This window comes from Punica granatum, chromosome 4 (assembly GCF_007655135.1).
Source record: "Punica granatum isolate Tunisia-2019 chromosome 4, ASM765513v2, whole genome shotgun sequence".
Taxonomy (NCBI): domain Eukaryota; kingdom Viridiplantae; phylum Streptophyta; class Magnoliopsida; order Myrtales; family Lythraceae; genus Punica; species Punica granatum.
The window spans coordinates 34686678-34704563 of record NC_045130.1 but is presented as its reverse complement, the minus strand read 5'-3'; the positions used below and the strand labels follow the sequence as shown (position 1 = coordinate 34704563).

The 17886-nt window shown below is 36.2% G+C and overlaps 2 protein-coding genes across 3 annotated transcripts; one reads left to right on the top strand and one right to left on the bottom strand.

Annotated features, from left to right (window-relative positions):
- Positions 1-3119: 3119 nt before the first annotated feature.
- On the bottom strand, positions 3120-4931 carry LOC116202428. Its single transcript, XM_031533972.1, has 3 exons — positions 4604-4931; positions 4319-4394; positions 3120-3757 (listed from the first exon to the last, which is right to left on the bottom strand). Exons 2-3 carry the CDS (start codon positions 4339-4341, stop codon positions 3283-3285), a joined length of 498 nt encoding a protein of 165 aa, XP_031389832.1. The 5' UTR covers positions 4342-4394; positions 4604-4931; the 3' UTR covers positions 3120-3282.
- Positions 4932-7008: 2077 nt separating this feature from the next.
- On the top strand, positions 7009-14365 carry LOC116204960. 2 transcript variants are annotated; one of them, XM_031537349.1, is made up of 2 exons: positions 7009-7203; positions 12170-14365. In XM_031537349.1, exons 1-2 carry the CDS (start codon positions 7123-7125, stop codon positions 13721-13723), a joined length of 1635 nt encoding a protein of 544 aa, XP_031393209.1. In that variant the 5' UTR covers positions 7009-7122; the 3' UTR covers positions 13724-14365. The 2 variants fall into 2 exon arrangements, with proteins under 2 accessions (XP_031393209.1, XP_031393210.1); XM_031537350.1 differs by having other exon boundaries at positions 9088-14365.
- Positions 14366-17886: the final 3521 nt, after the last annotated feature.

Below are 17886 nucleotides of genomic sequence, written 5' to 3'. Positions count from 1 at the left end.
TGCCATTCAAAATACGGGAGAGAGTCTCGATTACTGTATCGAATTACGATGAAATTCCTTATCTCCATGGACAGTGTGACGACTCGAACACTTTTGTTCTAGCTTTGCCTTCCTCGATCCAACTCGTAAGTCCGGCAGCTGTCATGTTGACAGCAGGAAACTCTTTCTAACATGCGAGCCTAACCCTAGCCGTAGGATCAGTCGGAATCATGTGGCCATGGCTTTCTGTTGGCCCTTTCAGGGGCAATGGCTGCTGTTGTACTGTATTGCGTCCGAGCTGCCGTGCCTCCGGCGGGACCCACCCGGCACGTGACATCTCACGTTTCCAAATTCATTTTCGCCCTTTTGGAATTCTTTGGGCCAAATTAAGTCCCAATAATATATCATACTATGTATTACCAAAAGAACATATATACACCATACTATGGCCGGGCGAAATTTTAAAAAGGTCGAGATCGATCCTTTAATGGATCAGGGATGCACCCGTTAGGGGCATTCCGCCAAATAAAGTAAATGCACTACCAACTTTATGATCAACTAGTAGTTTATCGTCCTATTTCGTATTAGCATATATTGCAATCGCGTTGTCGACGAGACTGGTCCAAACTCGCAAGAACCTGTTCATGAGGTAGGCAGTTGACCAACCTAACAATGAGCACAAAAATGGTCATTTTTCTGTCCCGTAAGTAATTGTTGGCATTGAAATCTCTTCCCCTTATGGCTATTTAAGAGGCTGGTTTCGGGTAAGATCCTTAGGCCAGCATCAAAGCACGTCGAACTTTATCGAGAGTTAATTGGTAACCGAACCAACCTTGTACTAGCATACAACAATTGTTTTGTCAATGAGACTAATTGAAACTTACACGAACCTAATCCATACAATAGACAACTGATCAACTTACAAATGCACCGACAAAATGGTAATTTTCATACTGTCATCAGTTATATTGAAATATCTGCATAGATTTTATGTTGTTCAACAAGTCATCGACCGACTGATGTTAATCTTGCTACAGCATCCAAGAGTATCCCGACTCGTCTTTCACCTTCTTAAGGTAACTCTCAATTACAAACACATCATAGATGCCCGATTTCAACTTTTTTGACTAATTGATGGCCGAGATGATCGAAATTTTCCAACTTACTGAAGGTTACAAGGCCAGGGAGTTCCAATAGTTCCCGATGCCCAAAATAGAAAGAGCACACCCAAAATATTGAAAGGAAATTCAATGTAAAATTAGTTGTGGTGGTCCAAATTATTCTTTAGGCAGAAGAGACTTAAAATTTTTTATTTTAATTATTTAGAGTAATGGGGAGAAAGATGCATTAGCTGTAGTGAGATATCGTTCCCTCTCTCAGCTTTCATGACAGATCATGGATAGGGTAGCATTTAATAGAATCCGATGCCTCTATTGTATAATTACCCGAATGCCTCCATTATATATATATATTATGTAAATATTTGTAGAACTTTGTATTAACCCTTAGGTTCTTTTTTGTCCTATAGAAATTTTTATTTAGGATTTAGTAGACCAATAATATATATATATATACACACACATATATATGCACAATAATCCATCTTCTATCATTCTCAATAGATACAAATATATATGTATATATTATTCTCGAGCCAACTTATATATTTGTTGCCTCAAATTCCCTTTTACATATATATTGGACACAAATGAAAAAAAAAATTGTTCCTTTTTTGAAAAATTTCATTATAAACAAATAAATAATATCGGTGTACTCCAAGGAAATGAGACACAGAATTGAGAATGCATACGTCTCAGATCTTCGCATGTTACTGGAGGATGGAAGTAGATAAACCGATTCGAATCGTGCCATTTTTTATGGATTTTTTTATTTGTAATTGGGATTTAGGATGCTACTTTTTCAGAGACATAATTTATTCCCAATATTTGTGATAATATTTATTTATTTATTTGAGCTGCTACCTCAAGGTTGCCATCATCTTGGCATATAGATCCACAGGGGAAACAGATAACACTCTGCGGGCATGAAAGTGCTGTCTGAAGAATTTCCAATTTTGTTGTTTTGTCTATGTCCTCTTGACTATCCAATGAGATGCCCTCTCTCAAGTTGAGAGTCTTTCTTTAAATAAATTTTTTAAAATTATTTATTTATTTTATAAATTAAAAAAATCATTCTTCCACACCCATTCCATCATCTAAGAGATCCCCTCAAATTGTTAATTGTTATAATTAAAGAACATAATCATCTGTTTCATGCAGTAAAAGATGCCCTTTAGAAGGGTAAATTGTTTAAAAGTGGGCAAAAAAAAAAAGTTAGAAAATTCCTTATCCTAAGAGGAGATTCCTTGTTTTGAGGAGACAGTAGTGATTGTTTCCTCCCAATGCTATGGTCTATGGGGACAAATTATTTTATGCTCATTTATAATTTTTCAGTCAAATAACAAGGTGTCTTCGGCCACTAATTCATGCTCCACGTTGATTTAATCTTGATCACGAGATGTTTTTGAAGAATTTCGAACATCTGCACTACAGTTAAAGTCCGCTTGCATGGAACCTATTTCACCAAGAGTACAACACCCGTGGATGCTAATTTCTAATTTTTTAATGTTAGTTATTAAGGTTTAAGAATGTCAGGGAAGAACATGTACAGAATAATTAGGAATTGTAATTGGGTTTCGGGCTGTGACACTCTTTCAGGAATTAGATCCATTAAGCCCATTGGTTGCTTTTGGTGGATCTTCATTAAGCATAATTAAATAAACCTAATCATCAACACATACAAAAATAAACAAAAACAACTCGATTTAATAGTAATACATATACAATCATGAAAGCCATATATTAATCGATTATGTGTGAGAAAATTGGGAGGTTGACTGGACTGGAAGATAGATTTTGTAACTATCATGTCAACCAAACACGATTTGTAGAAAGATTGTTCGGCTTACGGGGAACGGATCATATATCTGCAAATGAATGGATCGTATAGTGTGATTGGGATAGACGAATGATTCTTAAGAGAAATCGTTACGGGTCGCATATGATTGCTCGTGGGCCTGGCCAATCTTTTAGAAACTGAAGGACCCGGGACCGTGAGCGAAATTTTTCGAACATCGAGAATGTACTGCCAAATTGTTCATAGAAATTCTGCACCCAGGTTTCAATCTGTCCATGGTTCAATTCAAATATCAGTAGGCCGCAAATTTTCTCACTTCAGGCATTCCGAGTTCACACAATGGAATACAGATCACATAAGCAGTATCATTTCCATCGGAACCTGGGGTTAAATTGGATTGTCCGTCCATTCCTTTGGCAATGACGAATGGAAAAGCCCGAGCAGCAGATTCCGTTCCTGATCCCCGATGTCATGAACACGGCGGCTCTTGAAGACGCCCAGCTTGAGAGCTGCTCGTCCTTCTTCTGCTGCCCTTTTCCTCACCGCTGTCAGTAGACTTGTCCCAGTCAAATCGACACCGCTGCTCCCTTTCTCTTCCTCGGGTTTCATTTCGGCTGCTGCATCGTCGGCTTTCTGCTCCCCATCTTCCTTGGTTTCGGTCTCGTCTCCAGAATCGCTTCCCCACCACCTGTTCGAGGCAACTGACAAGCCTTCTGATGGGAACCCGTTCTTGAACTCGTCCAGGAGTGTTAGACCTTTTGTTAGGCTTCCACTTACTGCAGTTGGGAGGCGTGTGCTCTGCTGCTGCAGATTATGAGGCACAGCTTGCTTCGACGTCCCGGTGACTTGGTTCCGAGATCCACTGCGACAAACACACAGAATGCAAATAGAACAATGAGAAGATAGCCTAGTCAAAAGACTCGAAACAACTTTTTGCCGGCATGAACATTGAAAGGCAAAAACTTGGGTTCGCGCAAATTGATACGGATAAACTGAATTAAGGCCGAGCTGAACAGAATCAGCATATACAAGAAAAGCAAAGCCGAGCATTCTTATATTGGCACATCAATTACGAACTTTCCTAGAAAGATGATTTGCTGAAGAGACGAACTCGAATACAAAATTTATAACAATAGATGAATTCCTAAGAATGATTAATTACTAAAGCACCAGCTTCTTCCGAGCATATTCGGTACAACGTCCGGCAAAAGTAACATGTCGCAAGCATCCAGCCGGCATTCTATATGGAAATCTAACTCCGAGAGGACCGTGAATGATCATGGAAACATGCTAATGGGAAGCAGAGGCAACCATAGTCTTATCGAAAACCATGTCACGATAACAAACGGCATAACAGTCGGTAAACAACATAACAACAACGAGAAAACCGAACGGTGTTAGGCATTGGCAATGGAACCATTACCTCTGCTTGTTGATCGTCTGCATGGCAACCGGTCCTGTCTCCCTCTCTCTTCGCAAATATATCTCAAGGGTAGAATCTGTAAGAAATCCCATCGCATCAGCATTGGGAACAAGCACGATAGCTTATATTACTACTGCGTCTGATTGAGGAGTAGGTTCATTCCAATGGAGAAAACGAAAGGATCAAGGAATGAGATGAATCACAAGATCGGATCAGCGAGAATTAACCTAATTTTGTAGCAAATTGAAAGCTTCATGAATGCAGCAATACCAAATCGAAGCTGACCTTAAATTCACCAAAATGTGGATGGAGCAGAAATTCAACAGGGGAGGTTTAGGGTTTCGACGGTACAAAGAGCTCCGTCGCCATCTGATTGCGCCGCCGATCGAGCCTCTCTCCCGGTGAAGTCCTCTTCATCACCGTCGGGCACGCCGTGCTAGGGTAGAGGGTGGGGGTGGGGGAGAGAGAAACAGTAGCGTAGCATAGCGGGGAGGGATAGAATGGCACATTTGTAGTTTTCATGAGATAGAGGGGCAATTGTTATTGCAGAGAGAGAGTCGAGGGGCTTGGCAGTTGCCCTTCTCGGAGGAAAACAATTTTCCCGTTTCCCGGACTTCATTGTAAAACATTCCTTTTTATGTTCCGGTCTTTGCTTTTTATATCTAAAGCCACACCTTCATTTTTGTGTCACTCTTTATTTTTCTAAATACTCATAATACATTCTCTTTAATTAAATACCATTATATTACGGACAATTTATCAATTAACTTCCATAATACAATTTATTTCCCAAAACCTTCCGTTTTAGTAATTTCATCAAATTACTTCAACATCCACTTACTCACTTTTCTCTTCATCTCCCGCTCTCTTTCTCCATTTTTTTCACCGGTCTCCTTCTTATTTTCTTTTTTTTCCTAATCATTTCTCTCTCTCTCTCTTTTCCGTGCGTAGCACGGATGCGTGTATCTAGTGTACCTTTAAGAATGTACTGACATTCAGTACCAATAAGAATGTACCGACGTTCTTGTTAAATTTTAAGTTTCATATTATTTAGTAAGTGATTACTATTTTCAACAATAATAAATTCTTGTTAAATAACAAAATTATATTTTATTTAATAAAAAGATTTATCGACAAGTATCCGACAGCAACACATATAATGTGACATTCTCTGACTGCCCTTTGCAATTTACTTCTTTTAAATTGCTCTTAATGGAAGCTTATTTTTATGGGTAAGCTTTTCTAAATGATTAAGCGTATGTCTAACACAAAAGATGAACTAATAGGTGGCGAAAGTTAATATTCCCAAATTTTTCTTTTCTTTTCTACTTTCCAATGTTATAGTAAACGACAAAAAATTAGTCAGCATGCGAGTTAGTGCTCCTTTCAATATATTCAATGTCAAATGATTTTGTATCGTATCAATTCAATATATTCTTATAATAAAAAAAAAAGAACCTATCTATCTATATCTATATAGTAAAACTCGCTTGAAGTGAGTAAATGCTAATAAATTATCACAATAAATAATTAGAAAAACACGAATTAATGTCTAAGAGAATAAAATATTTTTAAAATGAGTAAATGCTAATAAATGATGACAATAAATAACGAAAAAATGAATTAATGTCTATCCACGAGAATAAAATAAATTTAAATAATTGCAATCTAATTCCATGCATTGCACCAAATAATTTAGACTAAACAAAAATTATTAATATTTATGAATAAGTTAATTAAAATCTATTTGTTTAAGTATGAAGAAAATAATTAGAGAAAAATTATATTCCTTGAAATCTAATTTAATCGGAACCCAGCTGTCCTTAAGCACATGAAATATCAAAGAAATTAATTAAAGAGGAAAATTATATTCCTTTAAATCTAATTTCTTTATTTTCCAAGCATTAACTACTTGGGAGTTCTTCTCAACAGGACTTACGGACACTATCTACGCCAATGGAAGTAGAGTGGGAAATCAATTCTCATTCTTTCCTTTGAAAATTCAAGAAACTATTAAGTATTATTGCAGTAGGGTGTTGAAGAATGGAGATATGTTTCTCAGAACATACAGCACGTATCCCACTTTCCAGGAAGAAGAAGTATTGGAACCAGTAATTTCGCCGATTATGATAGGTAAGAACAATGGCAATTTCCCGCCAATTGATCTACCCCCCGCAAGCAGAATATACTGGAAATATCAGGGAGATGTACTATGTCAACAACTACATCGGTCTATGTGTGAGAACTCAGAGGATTAAAGCAGAAACTAAAGATTAATCATAAGTCCGATCAGATACTTATTTACAGTTCATTTATGGGTAGAAGAATGTCCAAGGAAGAAGAAGACGCGCTGAGCAAGTTTGAGCGCCCAATTATTGATCTAGAGACGGTATTACCTACGATCAAAGAGGCATTATGCAAGCATCTATCAGGAGAATCCGGTGATCGGATCGGAGAACACAGATGTAATTACTGTGTCATCCCAGACGCAGTTGAAGATAAGGAAAAAGACTTAGCTAGCAACCACTTTGCTTTACGAATGTGTCGGCGTCGGCCACTGTTTAGGCCTTGCTTTTTAATAATGGTTTGACCTGTTTGTCGGCCACTTGTTTGTAAATAGATCTAGATCTCAGCCGTTCGTTTTCAACGGTTGATGTGTGTCCTTTGGTTCTATATAAACCGAAGGAAGCGTCTGTAATAGGGCAAAGGGTAGACACAGGCATAGGCAGGAGGCCGGTCGGTACCTTGTATCTGTACCATCTATCTGTGACTCCGTAAGCAGCATAATAAAGCATTCAGTTTCAATGTCTTGTGAGTATCATCAAAATATCTCCAAAAGAAGAAGGATTCGACGAAAGCAAGCAATAGCAACACCACCAGACCAGGTACTACTTGATTTCTTGATTATCCATTTATGAGTTCAGTAGAAGAAAATCTTTTTCAGTGATAAATCATGATGAATTAAGAGGAAGATATACTTCTGATATATTGATTGAAAGAGCTAAAATCGCTAAAGTAGAAAAAGAAGGAAAAATCACCTTAAAAGATGGACAAAAGATCTATGGAAGATAGAGCTAAGATAGATTACATTCATATTAGTACAATTCAGATGATTATAAAATCAACATTTCTAAAAGGAATAGATTCACCTATTACATTGATAGTGCTAGATAATAGAATACAAAATGTTAAAGAAAAGGTTATAGGAATAATAAACGGAAATTTGGGATATTCAGTAGTCAAGTTCAATGTATCATGTCAATACGGCATCCCTTTAATAACTAGAAATCTGAATAATTCGATAGGATTAGTCTTTGATTTCAAAAGGAAAGATTTAATGCAGCAAGGAGATTATCCCTTTAGCATTACCTACGCAGTTAGTTATGGATGTAGCAATAGAAAGAATTATATGATGAATCAATATATTAATTAGTAACTGATTACAGCAGTGATAATAGTAGCAGTAGCAATGAATCCGAATGCAACCTTTATTAAGGTTAAGATACTTAACAAGGAAGTAATGGCTTATATAGATTCCGGAGCAAGTATTTGTTTAGGAAAACCGAGTTTGTTGCCAGAATCATATTGGAAAAGGTTAGAAAAACCCTTAGAAGTATCTATCGCAGATAAATCTACACTAAAAATAGAAGAAAGAGCGACTTTTATGACTTTGCTAATAGAAAATAAGCGTTTTCCTATACGTAACATTTACAAGCAAGATTCCGGAATAGATCTAATAATAGGAAACAATTTCCTTAGATTATATCACCCATTCATTCAAGAATTAAAATATATTGAATTAACATGTCCTAGGCTAAGAGGACAAATGTCACAGAAAGTAGCAATACCAATATATCATACTAATCAAAATTTTGAAGAGGAAGATAATAAGAATATTTAAACATATAGTAAATATTATAACTGAAACTGAATTAGAAAAAACAGCTGTTAGTCTGCTAGAACAAGCATCTAGTGAAAACCCTTTAGAATAGATGAAATAAAAAACAAGAATAATATGATAGTAGAGATTAAGCTTAGGGACGAAAATAACCAGCGAGCAAAAATGTTTCTTGGAATAATGGATAGAAATCTACAACCCGTAGAAGACAGTACAGATTTCAGTAGTGACTCCAGTGATGCCTAAGGAGAATCCGAACGCAACATTCATTGAGGTAAACATTCTTGGCAAAAGAATCATGGCGTATATCGACACAGGTGCAAGCGTCTGCTTCGGCAAACCTAGTCTTCTTCCAGGTAAGTACTGGAAACCTATGGAATATCCTTTAGAGATAGCAATCGCTGATAAATCTGTTCTTAGGATTCACCATAGAGCTGAGTTTGTCAACTTAGTCATAGAAGGAGTCAGGTTTCCAACACCTAGCATATACAAGCATGATTCAGGAATGGATTTAATCATAGGCAATAACTTTCTTAGGTTATACCAACCATTCTAGAAGGTAGAGCTGCTCATTGGGAGGATAATTCTTCAAATGACATATACTGGTGGACTTGTCCACGAGTTTTGTGAAGCAAAAGTTGCCAAAGCTCCTTATTGCTAAGCTTGCTATATTCCTCGCCTATTGAGACTTCTAATTTGGTCTTCATGACCCAATCAGACAGAATTTTCATGTTGTCATCGATACAGTCCTCTCGACGCAGTCATATTCGTTGAAGCATAGCTTACGAAATATTCTGTGAAGCATACTCCTATGTCATGGTGCGATCTTCGAGGAAAGCTTCTTATTCCTTTTATTTTGATTCTTTTGTAGAATGCGTCGTTCAAAGCACCCTAGGATTCAGAAGTCAATAAAATTCGGTCCAAAGAACGTCATGTCTAGGAAGAGAACTCGTGAAGAAAATATGCTGCAGTTTAGGACGTCGTCCCAACTCAGAAGCTATCAGGATTTAGTCCACAACATTCCTTCAGAGCGAAAGATTCGTCTTACTGAAATAATCTGGATAGGAGAACTAATTCATTTGAACAATTATCCTCCCAATGAGCAGCTCTACCTTCTAGAAGCCACTTCTAGTCGTGTCAAACTAGGAATCACAGTATCTGAATACTGTTCTGAGTGTATGCCTTATATATTCTTCGTTGAGCATGGAGGCTGGAAAGTCATTCCAGTCGAGCAATGTTCTTGCTCTTAATATTCTTGTTAACTGTTGAGTTTGTACCTCTGCATACTCTGCGTGTTATTATTCTATGTATCTTTGTTTGGTACTTTATAATAAAAAGTCTTTCTGATTTGCCTTGAATATTCATTATGGATCGATCTGATCAAGATCTTACGGTAAGAATTCTGTCTCATATTCTTCGTTTAACTCGTTTGGATAGACAGGATTCAGCTGTAGAAGCTTTAAAGTCTGTAGGCTTAGAAACTCTCAATCATTTCGATAGAGTTTTAGAGTCTGTCATAAGTCGTTGTGATAACAATAGTCTGTTAATCAAACTAGAAGAATGTAGAGCCTGTGTTATTAGGGCTATTCATGAGTCTTTACAGGATAGGATTCGTAGGAATCGTTAGTCTCAATCTGTGTTTTAATCTGTATAATCCGCGTGTGAAAATTTTTTACGAAATCTTTAGTGATACCAGTAGTCTTGATTTCGAACTAGATGACTAAGGAAAACCCTAATGCTACCTTTATTAGAGTAAAGGTGTTTAACAAGGAAGTCATGGCTTACATAGACACTGGAGCTAGTGTTTGTTTTGGAAAACCCAGTTTACTACCCCCAAGCCTTTGGAAAAAGATGGAGAGACCACTAGAAATCATAATCGCAGATAAGTCAGTCATTAGAATCTCGGAAAGAGCAGAGTTTCTAACATTAGTAATACAAGGCTATAGATTCCCAATACCTAGTATAATACAAACAGGATGCAGGAATGGAATTAATCATTGGAAACAACTTTTTAAGACTGTATCAACCTTTTACACAAAAAATAAAAACGGTAGAATTGACATGTCCCGCTTTAGAACATCAAAAGAGAACAGTCGTAGAAATTCCTATAGAACACTCTAGTATTGTAAGAAAGATAAAAATTATAAGGATTATGACAGGAGTTTTTAGAAGTCTATCGATTAGAACTACAGAATTGGAAACAGAAAGGTTGTTAGAATCAGTCACTAGTGAGGACCCCTTAGATGAAAACCAAAAATAGAAACCAAATGATAGTAGAAATAAAACTAAAAGACGAGAATGCCGAAATAAAAGTCCCCAATAATATCCCATACACAATTAAAGATGTAGAGGAATTCAAAGAAGAATGTGCTAAACTATTGGAATTAGGAATCATCAGGCCAAGCAAGACTAGACACTCAGCACCAGCCTTTTATGTGGATAATCATAATGAGCAAAAACGAGGAAAACGTAGGATGGTAATAAATTACAAAAGGATGAACGAAGCTACTCATGGAGACGCTTATAACCTACCTCGAAAGGATTACATATTAGCAAAAATTAAGGATTGCGAGTGGTTTAGTACATTAGTTGCTAAGTCTGGATACTGGCAGATTAGACTAGAAGAAAAGACAAAGGAATTGACAGCCTTCACATGTCCACCTCGGCGGCAGTACGAGTTTAATGTACTACCCTTTGGTTTAAAACAAGCACCTTCTATTTATCAACGTTTTATGGATGAAAATCTACTAGGACTTGAGCATATTTGTCTTGCTTATATTGACAACATTATTATTTTCACAAAAGGAGAAAAAGAAAGTCATTTTAAGGGCCTGTTTGGTTTCAAGATGATATTTTAAAATCACAATTCTAACTTAACTCTACCCACTACAAAACAAAATAACTCATACAAAATCAAAGATTGGATCCCATTTATATTATTTTTTTCCACAACAAAACAACATAACATATACAAAGTCAAAGGGTGGGTCCCATTTATACCACTCAAAATCAAAATTTGATTTTAAAATCCTACTATGAAACTAAACGCAACCTAAAGCATTGAAAACAGTTTTACAGAGATGTCATGAAAAGGGAATTATTATTTCAAGGAAAAAGGCAGTTCTTTGTCAACAAGAAATCGATTTTCTAGGATTAAACATTAAAAAAGGAGGAGAATATTCTCTACAGCCTCATATTTTGGAAAAACTATATTTATTCCCTGATATTATGGAAGATAGAAAGCAACTCCAACTATTTCTCGGAAATTTGAATTATATTTCTGATCAAGGATGGATTAAGGATTTAGCAAAAGAAAGAAAGGAGCTTCAGAAAAAGATTTCAGAAAAGTTCGTTTGGAGATGGACGGATGATGATACAAAAAGAGTACAGGTTTTGAAAAATCTCTGCAAAAATCTTCCAACCTTATATAACCCATTTATGGATGATTTGATAATCGTTTCAACAGATGCAAGTTCCGATACTTGGAGTGCCGTGATGACAGCAGTGCCTAACCAGGCATCAAATGTAAAACGATTCCTGTCTCTTATGAGATCAAGTCCTCCTCCCTCGGGAGAAGCGACTGGCTTGCCAGTTCGAAAACATATGTATTACGAACCTTCGGGTTCACCAGCCTCCATTGGAGAGAAATTCCTTTCTTTGAAAGGTCCACGTGTACAACGTGAAGGGTTTGACTTGGATGAAAAGTCCAAGGAAATTCCATTACGATTGCATTGGAATACAGAGCGCCCCGCTCAAACTTTTATAACAGCTTCTGTTTTACAGGAAAAATTGTGCAAATACGTATGTGGATCATTTACAAAAACAGAACAAAATTATACCACGCATGAAAGAGAACTTCTTGCAGTCATTAAGACTTTCCGGAAATGGAGAGTTGATCTACTGCCTAGGGAATTCATTCTGAGAACTGACTCCATGTACGTCACCAAATTCAGGAATTTAAAGTGACACAAGCCAGGATACAACCAAGGAAGACTCATTCGGTGGCAATTGGAACTCGAGCCATACACCTTCAAGGAAGTACACATCAAAGGACAACAGAATCATCTTCCGGACACCCTCACGAGAGAATGGAAGCCATAAATATGATCGACCAGCAGATAGAACACAAGTCAAAGGAAATTCAGAAGCTCTCAAAGGAAATTCAGGATCTCCGCACCGCAAGGACGACGCTAGCAGCCACCTTTGGAATCACATCAGAAGAACCAACCATCTGTAAGGATGACGTCATTGAAGCCCCACTACCAAGGCCTAAAACTAACTGGGCTAAGGAAGTGGAAGAAGAAGAAGTCAAGACTAAGGAACGACAAAATGTGGAATCCCAGCTTTCCACACTTTCGAGGATGACAATCAGGAGCTCCAATGAAAAGAAGTATTACGTTATTTTCAATGGACCTATGGAAGGAATCTTCGACGACTGGAGTAAAGCTGCACTTCCCATCAATGGAAAACAAGGAGTTGTACACAAAAGCTACAACTCACTGGACGACGCGAAGAAAGCAATCAAGGAATACGAGGAGGAGTCGAGCAAATCCTTTGCTCAAAAGTTGCTGGTCCCAGCTCCAGCAGCTTCAATCAATAGACTACGAAGCCTTGGAAAAATTCCATCAGCAACAAAGCCATCATTGGAAGAACCATCCACGATCTCAACTATTCCAACCAAGTCGACCGTGGACGCCGCACGAAAAATCACAATGGAGAAATTTAAAGAGCGATTCTTATCACTTGTCCACTACAAGGAGGAATACAAAGCACATCACTTTTATCCCGTATGGAGAGGAGACTATGGCCCTAAAGTCGTAGTCTTGCCAGAAGCATCTGGACTCACAGTATGGGAATTCTTCGCTAATGGACTTGTCGACACCATTTACGCTCAGTCTACCACATTCCAGGAGCAATTCTCGCTGTTCCCACAGCGAGTTCTAGAAACAATTCGCCATTTTAATAACCGTGTTTTAAAAGGACAACCTATGTATTTTAAAACTTTTTCTGTATACCCGTCATTTTTGGAGGGGGGAGAGATACTCAAACCCTCTTTCGCACTTGGATGCATCGGCAGGAGCAACGAGATGTTTCAGCCTATAGAAGTCGCACCGGAATACGCTCAAGAAGACAAATTCAGAGATTTGTTCTACATCAACAACTACACTGGACTCTGCAAACGACTACAGCGAATCAAAGAGGAAACCAAAGTGAACTACAAGTCGAAGACCATTTTATTATACTCCGTTTATGTAAATCACACTCTCAGTCCGCAAATGGAGAAAACTATCCAGGAGTTCGAAAGACCTATCCTGGATTTGGAACACTGCAAGCCCCGTCTCAAGGAAGCCCTCTGTATGGCGCTGAATGGATCACAGGATGGAGAATGGGTGGGAAATCACAGATGTACCATCTGTACTCCACCTTTAGAAGCCCAGAAGGAGGAAGCCCATGGACAAAGCCCAGAAGGATCGGACTCTGGGTCCATCGAACTAGTGATGGAATGATTACAACAGGACGACATCAGTAAAAGAAGCCGATACAGACTAGTGGGCTGTCAAATAGGACAGCACCTGTTTTCAACGGGATCCAATGCGCTATAACGTCAGCGCTTACGTCTTCTTTTGCTGATGTCGTCCTGTTGAAATCAAAATCAAAATCAAAATCAAAGTAATTTTAACTCTGAATCCAAACGGTAATCAAAATCAAAGTAATTTTAACTCTGAATCCAAACGGTCCCTTAAAGCTCCAGCAATGTCACCACAGTCAAAGATGACGACTCTTGGCAGAATAGCAACTATTTCAAGTATCCCCACCAGGGAGAAGGTAGAAGAGATGAAGAAGGTGACCAAGCAGAAGAAGTTTAAGGATTGCTTTGCTTCCCTGATTAATTATACGGAAGAAAGCAAATTGAAGCATTACTACCCGGTATTTAGAGGAGATTACGGACCCAAAGCCGTGATCCTTCCAGAAGCAGAAGCATTAACTACTTGGGAGTTCTTCTTTAATTTTTGCAACGTGACTTTCTTCACCTTTTTCTTTTCTTTTCTTTATATATTCATTTAATTCGTCCATAACTTTTGTAGAACCACCACTCTCTTGTTCGAGTATTCTTTAACTGATATCTATTAAGCTTTTCAATTCTGCTATGCTATCGTTTATATCCATTAGAATCTATATATGGTTTCCATCCTGGTGGTGGAGTAAATTGTTAATTCTCGTTCTTTTCGGAAAGGTTCTATTTCTTTTTTGCTAAATGCTTCCTCAAATTGCTTTTTTATTATTTCTTCTATATCTTTCTTTGTTAGACTACTAGATGGTTCGGCTTTTTGCTTTTCTTTTGGCTCAACAATCCTTATATATTTATCTAAGTCTTCAATTTTTATACAAATCTCTTCTTCCGAGCTTTTTGTTCCTATTTCTTTTAATCTATCGATTATTCCTTTCAACTGTTGATTTAAGTCAGTTTGGTACTATAGGTTCTACAGTAGGTCTTACTAAATGGTGCCTAATTTCTGCTACTAAATCAGCTATGTTATTTAACTGGGGATCCATGGTGTGATATAAATGTGGATAATTATTTCCATGAGGACAGGTATTAATGGTATAACCATCGCTTATATTCTATATTTGGTTCAGCTTTTCCTTGTATTATTTCTTTATCGTAAATATTATTTCCTTTAAAATTATCTCCTAACCTTTCTAAGAATAAAGCGTTTAAATTCTTGATGTTATTACTGATAGCCTTCATATCTTTCCTTATTTCGTTTAGATCTTCAATTATATTAGTCATGCTCCTAATACTCCTAAAATTTTATTTAATTTTTCTTGTAGGTCTTTGTGTTCTTTTTCGAGATTTTCTTTCATTCTTTCAATACCTTCGACATGCTTATTACTCATGGCTAGATATGAAACTATTTCCATTATATTATTTAGCATCATGGCTATAGTGTTTATTCCTCCAATTATTCCTGTTACTGGGGTATTTATTCCAAATAAGTACTGGGTATTTTGGAGCTAGTCTGGGTTCTAACATTATACATTTTTCATTTCCTATTGGTATTCCTGGAACGGATGTTCCTTCTCCAATGACGATAGTTTCTTCATTAATATCCTTCTTACTATAACGCGGAATTTGTAATATTTCGTTTTCTATTTTATCTAAACAGCTAAGACATTTTTGTTTTCCTGAGTTATTTCTAATTTCTGATTTTAATTCTTCAATATATTTTTTTAGTTTAGACATGATTCCTATACTGATCTTGTACGGCTCTGATACCAATTTCTTTCAGTCGATTATCTTCTATGATGATGCGGATTATGATACCGTGAATTTCTTATTCTATCAACCAATTTTTCATTTAGTATTCTATTTATAATAGCTAGAGATTCTTGCAATTGTAATACTTGTGAATGATTACTATTTTCAATTGCTCTTTCTAATCTATTTCTTCATTCTATTAAAGAAATTATACTGAGTCTTCTAAGTGTGATAATAGCTTGCTGATTCATAGACAGACCTTTCTAAGCTGATCCTTTTCCCTGGAATAGTACTTGCTTTATCTCGCACTCCGATATTTATAAATCCTTTCATTACCCATTTGGGTAAGAATAACAAGGATTACTAATTCGGTAACAATTAGTAAAAGCAAATACTTTTTCTCAGAACTCGAGTGTTACCTCAAGCTTGTCAAAAGATCTTCTTAAAAAGTTCTAATGCCTTCGCAATATTTCTATAAGTCTTTCTATGTTTTGTTTTACCCCTTTTACTATAAATCGCATTCTCCTGGCATGTTCTATATCAACTATTTCTGCTTTATAATCATCATTCATTTGTAATTCTCCTAATTCAAAGTTCGGAGTCACATCATGATATTCTTCTATTGTGTTAATTATTCCATTCTTATCATTAGTCAATTTATTTTTCATTCTTTCTAGCTCTGGTCTTTCTAAAGTAGATGCTTGTAAGGCTTCTAGGAATAAATCTAAAGCTGCTTCTGGATCCATTTTAGTTTTTATTCTCCATTCTTTCGCTTTCTACTATAGACTTCTGGTACATGAACATCCGGATATCTCCTCTTTATTTCTTTCCTTCGGGCTATTTCATACATGACGTATTCTTTTTCTATATCGTTTAAGCAACTAGTATTGATATTCTCTAATTGTAATAATTCTAGAAGTTCCATTCTTCTTTCTTGACTAATTCTACTAACTATTGCTATATATCTTGGGCTAGATCTATTCATGGCTTCTCTAAAGCTATTCATAATTTCTGGACTATTGTTCGAGTTTACTTATCTAATTCCTCAATTTGTTCTCTTATTCCTTTTACTTCCGAAATTGCTTCTTCTTTAGGAGGTGAATTCCTTCGTTCTATTGGTATTGTTAGGCTAGTGCTAGGTCTTGCAAGTATTAATCTAGGGTTTGATACTGGGATTATTCTTGGTAAGGGTACTCTATCGATTAACTGCATCTGGGTACTGGTATTTTTAAACAATTCTTCAACAAATATTTGATCATTATTAGCAAATTCTATACTATGGTGTGAATTACTTAATAGCAATTTAAAATATATTTTCTTAATATCAAGAAACTAATCGGAGAAAAAATTATATTCCCTAAAATCTAATTTAACCAGAGTCCAACTATCCTTGAGAACATGAAAGATCAAAGCTTAGTATGTAGAGATATTAGAGCCCATCTCATGGAAGTTGTACTTTAAGCCAAGTTAAGTAATATATAAATACTTAATAAAAATCTAATTTAAAATTGAATCTTACAACTACCCATATTGACTAAATTTTTGACTAAGTAATATGACTCTACTCAATAGGTCAATTAAAATCCAAAGTTTAATTTTGAGAATGACCTAAATAAGTGATAATTCATTCACCCAAAACATAAAAGTCATAATTTGGAAAATAAATAAACCAATTAATGTCTATATATTCAGTGGTGTAGCTTCCAAAACTAATTGTTTGGTTTGTGGGTATTATTTTAAAATTACAATTCTAACTTTAACTCTACCCACTACAAAACAAAATAGATCATACAAAGTCAAAAAGTTGATCCTATTTATACCACTTTTTTTCACAACAAAACAACATAATCCATACAAAGTCAAAGGGTGGGCTCCATTTATACCACTCTTTTTCAAAATCAAAATCTGATTTTAAAATCATACTATGAAACCAAACACAACATAATGCATACATAATATCATCTAAGAAAAGCATTGTTGCACATATAATTGTGCATGCATTGACTTAGATATGGATTATTATGAAGCAAAGATTCATGTATGCCCTTATTATTAGCGTTGGGTCGATGGTTTAAAATTGAAATGAGTGTTGAACCTAAAAATCATCCTAATTCAAAATCTCACTCACAAGAGCATAATTTGTAATTATACAATATCCAATAACTAATTAATAGATGTGAGTGAGTTTTTAGGTTGGGAGAATCGTTAGGCGCACCAATTAGAAGAACTAGCCTTGTAGACCCCGCTTTGCGCGGGCCTTCTCATAATTTTAATTCTTGTTAGTATTTTGGTAATTGATTTATAAAATTTTATTAGTAACAACATTGGATAATGATAGAGAAGATGAAATTTAAAGAAGTTAGGAATATTTGGAAACTTAATATAATATATATTTCAGTACAATCGTTA

Bases quoted from the DNA above. Each gene is read 5' to 3' on its own strand.
- LOC116204960 (XM_031537349.1), top strand. From the start codon at position 7,123: ATGTCTTGTGAGTATCATCAAAATATCTCCAAAAGAAGAAGGATTCGA. The intron at 7,204-12,169 runs GTACTACTTGAT...CACCAAATTCAG, and splicing joins TAGCAACACCACCAGACCAG to GAATTTAAAGTGACACAAGC.
- LOC116202428 (XM_031533972.1), bottom strand. From the start codon at position 4,341: ATGCAGACGATCAACAAGCAGAG. The intron at 3,758-4,318 runs GTAATGGTTCCA...TGTTTGTCGCAG, and splicing joins CAGACGATCAACAAGCAGAG to TGGATCTCGGAACCAAGTCA.